The 5000-nt window shown below is 35.5% G+C and overlaps 1 protein-coding gene across 2 annotated transcripts in view; it reads right to left on the bottom strand.

Moving 5' to 3' along the window:
- Nucleotides 1–911: 911 nt before the first annotated feature.
- LOC144966589 (carbohydrate sulfotransferase 15-like) overlaps nucleotides 912–5000 on the bottom strand; it is a 36154-nt gene continuing 32065 nt past the window's right edge. For both annotated transcript variants that reach the window (XM_078903278.1, XM_078903277.1), the window contains exons 9-10: nucleotides 4155–4302; nucleotides 912–2197 (exon numbers count right to left, since the gene is read on the bottom strand). In XM_078903278.1, the coding sequence (XP_078759404.1) occupies nucleotides 1974–2197; nucleotides 4155–4302 (372 nt within the window). In that variant the 3' untranslated portion in view covers nucleotides 912–1973. The remainder of the gene's footprint in view (nucleotides 2198–4154; nucleotides 4303–5000) is intronic.

A 5000-nucleotide genomic window follows, 5' to 3' on the forward strand; every position in this document is an offset into this window, starting at 1 on the left:
ATATCCGTAACGTCTTTAATACCATGTTCATCTTGTATGAACCAACAATATCAATAACAAAACAGCCCCTTAAAGAAGATAATTCAAGATCCAAGACAGAGTTAATGCTTAAGTTTATCATTAGAATCGCGTATGGGGCTACAGTGTAACTTTTCTTTTATAAAAAAGATAAGTGGATATATTATAAAATAATTCATTCTATATATTTAAAGTTTACAGAAAATCAGACTAAAAGCATTTGTAAAATAATGGCCTTTCATGTCAACAAGTTATTTACACAAATAACAATAGGCATTGCCATTCATTGACAAAATGTTTTTTTCACACTATGGCCGGAGTCTTGGTCTTCAGTATTTTTCATATGTTTGGGATTATTTCAATCGATCGATATATATACGAAGTTAAAGTTTTCTGGCCAGTATGAGAAGGCATTTTGTCAATGCACGGTATACAACTTAGATTGGTAAAATCTCATTGCACTCGCATGTCTCTGGCTATGGATCAGTTGAACGAGATCAAATGGTCCAGAGGGTTTGTGTATGTGTGTGTGTATGTGTGTGTGTGTGTGTGTGTGTGCGCGCTCGTGTGTAAGGTGGGGAAGGGTTTCTTCATCACTCTCATAATTAAAAAATGGAATGATACGCGAGGGAATTGAAAACAAAATAATGGTTTTCTTTCCTGAGATCAATCATGACTTGTAAATCATTATAATATTTTTAGGTGATTACATTCTAATAAAAACATTCCACGGGGGGAAGAATTTGGGTGTCAGCTTGCTTTTTAAAAAAAACCATAAAAACTTTAAGATATATATATATATATATATATATATATATATATATATATATATATATATATATATATATATATATATATATATATATATATATATTTGAAAAGTCCGATGAACTCTTAATCTACTAGGCTTGTCTGAAAAATCTTGACGCCTATTGAATATCTCCGATTGTATTGAATTCACCCGGATAAACTATGCATAATTTATTCTTCTATTAGGTCACCACATTTTATTCAATTGCTATTTCTTGATTTCAATTTATCTTATTTGAGAGAACCCTTACTCCAACACGTCGGAAGAAGAAATTACAAAAAATAAATGATGCAATGAACGGCGTGACTTGAGTTCTTTACTGCAGAGAGATGTAAACCCGTCAACAATCATAAACAGCTGAAACGTGTTTATGGTGACCCGTGGGAATTCGAACAGTTCAAAAGTGGGTTATATATGCTTTACTGGAACTGATGCTGTCTCCACCAACATTGACAGCAGTGGTCGTCCACAAAGTGTACCAACCGCAGCAAATCAACCAAAGAAATCTACGAACTTAATCGAGCTAATTGTTGGATAAAACAATCTGACATTTCACAATGGATTAGAATTTCATAGGGAAGAGATGGATATATCGTTCAAGAAATCCTGGGTTATAAAAAGGTATGTGCCCGTTGGATATCGAGAATGCTCCCATAAACGCATGATCACGTTGAAAGAGTAAGTTTTCTTGAAGTCGAAAACACCGCCTTACAGTTCTGATTGAGCTCCAAGTGACTTTTTTCCCTTTTCCTTAGACTTAAGAGACACCTAAAGGGGGCACATTTTGGCAGTGATGGAGAGGTGCATGCGAATGTTAAATCATCTTCAACGCGATGCAATAACTGGTGCATCATTGGCGGCTCTCTGTGGATGACTATGCTGAAATTTAAAACGATAGACGGGAAGGTCATAAACTGAGCCATCTCTTGATACTTTGTCAATTTCGTATCTGTTATGGTGTTGAAAAAATAAATATGAGAGCAGCGTCAAGACTCTTCTGTCTACCCTTGTGTCTTCGACGGTATTGTGTGTTGGGTACAATTTAATATTCCTTATGCGATGACTTGACCAAAAATGTAACAAAAAAAAAAACCCCAAAAAACCCGTCAAACATCTAAATCTGAATCTGCATCTAAACCCACTGCTATCCTAAGTGGCCCTTTGTGACTACTGGAGTTTCTTTGACATCTTTCCACAGGTATCGTTTATCGCCCATCAGCTTCGATAAGTCTTCGTTGAAGGGAGCGTAGAACTCTTCAAGTAATGTCCTCGTCTTACGGTACATGTTTCCCACTTTCTGTTTTAGAACCGTCTGGTGCTTGATTTTGCTGGACGTGATAATCCTCAGCTCTTCTTGGGTTAAAGGGTCTGTTAAGAAATGGGAAAATAGACGGGAAAATATGATTTAAAAAGAAATAGGCTATAGGCAACCGTAATATTTCTTTTCTGTTTTTATATTCGGGGAGGGGGGTATCCACCATGTTCAGACATAATCATTATAGGAACAGAATATTTCACGAGCAATCTTTATTTTTTATTTATTTTTTTTTGCTTGTTTGTTCTTATTGTTTGTTTGTTTGTTTGTGTGTTTGTTGCTTTGTTTTTATTTTGTTTTTTGTTCGTTTTTTACTGGTGTAGGGTAGGGATTTTACGGCGCTTGTGACACTCTTACTATTAGGTCATTTCAGCGTCAATAAAAAGGAGGATAATAGAGGGAAACGTAAATCTGGAGCACCAACGAAAAAGCAAGACAAGAAGGCTTGGTTCAAATAGGGAACAGATGTATCCATGAGTATTCATGGATGTGCCCATTTCGACATAACCGAAAAATACCAGCCAGCCCAAGCAAAAATATGATCCTACGAAAAATGTTTGCAAATAAAAACACAACAACAAGAAAAACAAAACAAAACAAAGTAGGTACCTAGGCCTTTATTTTAATTTTATCGATTTCTCTGTCAAATTCAACTTGGCCATTAAATTTGTAAATATTTTCGGGCAGAGAATTCCGTATTCGGATGGTGCTTCGAAAATGTGGGACCTGGTATGAATGCTGTTTTTTTTTGTTTGGGATAAGGCGATCAATTGGGATCGTTGTCAGTCCATGACGGGCCTTAAAAAGGACTTTGGCTTTTTTGTATAGTGCGTCTTTCATGTACTGGCGACCAGTTTAGGCTCTTGCGAATCTCACTTATGTTTTCATTCCTCCTGCAGTTGTTACAAACAAACCTAAATGTTCTGGTTTGAATTTTCTCGAGCTGTTCCATCTGGTTTTTACTCTTAGGGTCCCATATACATGCAATATAATCTAAAAGTGGCCTTAATTAAGAACCCAAAATTTGTATTGGCCTTTTAACAAATTTTATCGACTTGGTGCTGTCAAGACATTGTGCTGTTAAGAGTTAATCCAAGATATTTGTATTTTTGTGTTGTCTCTAATTTTTCGTCGTGTATATAATCTGAACTTATTATTTTCTTTTTGTTCGTGATACGAATTAGCTGGCATTTCTTCGGGTGGAATTCCATTTTCCATTCTTTTTCCCATGATGTAGCCTGTCCAAATCTTCTTAAAGTATATTGCAATCTTTTGAATTTTGAATTTCCCTATAGATAAGGCTATCGTCCGCAAAGTCGATTTTTTAAATACTTTAATATCATTGATGTAAATAAAAAAAAAAATAAACAATAAAAAAAAAGTGAGCCAAAAACTGTTCCGTGAGGTACACCTAACAGGATTGGAAGTGATGATGACATTTTGTTCTCAACCATAACTCTTTGGGATCGCATCAAAAGAAATGATTTAAATCCATGCATGGGTCGTTTTTTGAGATCCCATAATGATCAAGCTTGTTCAAGTGGTTTTGGTGGTGTTCTTTATCAAATGCTTTGCTGAAAACAATAGAATGGCAAAATGTCTGGCCCCCTTTATTAATTGTATTTGCAAAATCATCACAAGTCGTGACCAGTTGTGAATCTCATGAACGATATTTGCGAAAGCCATGTTGGACACCAGTCAGCACGTTATGGTTATCAAGGTGGTTCATGATATAATAATTGCTACACACGTGATGGTGATGTGAGAGATACTGGCCTATAGTTTTCAGTCCTGTGTTTGTCGCCCTTTTTGAATATTGGCATCTTTCCAGCCTTCAGGAACTTGAACTTGGTCCAAGGAGACTTGGTAGAGGAATTTATAGATGGGTGCCAGTTCGTTTCAGCTGATATGTCATCTGGTCCAGAGGCCTTATTTTCTCAACCTCAAATATAAAGACAATAAAAAACAAAACAAAACAAAAACAAAACAAAGCAGGTCAATGTAACTCACCGACGTCCAGAAACCGGAAGGCGCTCTCCAAGATCATGGTCATATTGGTGTGATAGTCTTCCGTGCGCATGAAAAAGAAATTCTTTCTCTGGAACACAGATAACCACTCGCGAAGGAATATCGAGTAGCAGCCAATATGCAATCTCATCTGTTGAAAATAGAGTATGAAGAGCTTATTATTCTGTTAGCATAACATTGACTATTTTTGTACCATGTCAAGTTGTATATCAATATGATATCAACCGATATCGCGTTGAAGGAAATAATATAGAGCTTACAAAATTACAAAATACAAAAAATACACCCCTTTAGATGCATGATATAAACATCTCCCCTGTCTAGAAAAAAATAAAAAAGAAAACTGTTACAGCCCATTTGATAGCCGTCAAATGCTGCATACTCGTGATGGTGCTCATAGCGTTTAAGAAGAAAAAAAGATGTCAGAGAACGGAAATTGAAGCTGCTCGTTAAGGAGTTAAGCTTGACAAAATTATGCGAACCCATGAATGTACATGAAAAGCCAAATTTTAATATTGAGCCAATGTGAATATACAAATGAGTCATTTGTGTCATTCTTAATGTAAAAAGTTTGGATAAATAGAAGGAAAGTAATTGTTGCATTATATCTGTACAGAACTGATATTCAATATTGTTTCTCGTGTAACTTTGTTTCATTTTCTGTTACATTATTTTGTGAGTTATCAAGTTCACGCATGAGATCACAGAACAAGAGATTTTAAATACGATTCTCGTACGTTTGTATTTAATGCATTTGATGCCACATAACTTGTTGATGTCGTTTTTAAAGTCAGAGATTTTATCCGTTTCTCCCCAAATTCTTTGAGA

Source organism: Berghia stephanieae, chromosome 2, assembly GCF_034508935.2.
Source record: "Berghia stephanieae isolate SIO BIC M18660-M18661 chromosome 2, UCSD_Bste_1.3, whole genome shotgun sequence".
NCBI lineage: Eukaryota > Metazoa > Mollusca > Gastropoda > Nudibranchia > Aeolidiidae > Berghia > Berghia stephanieae.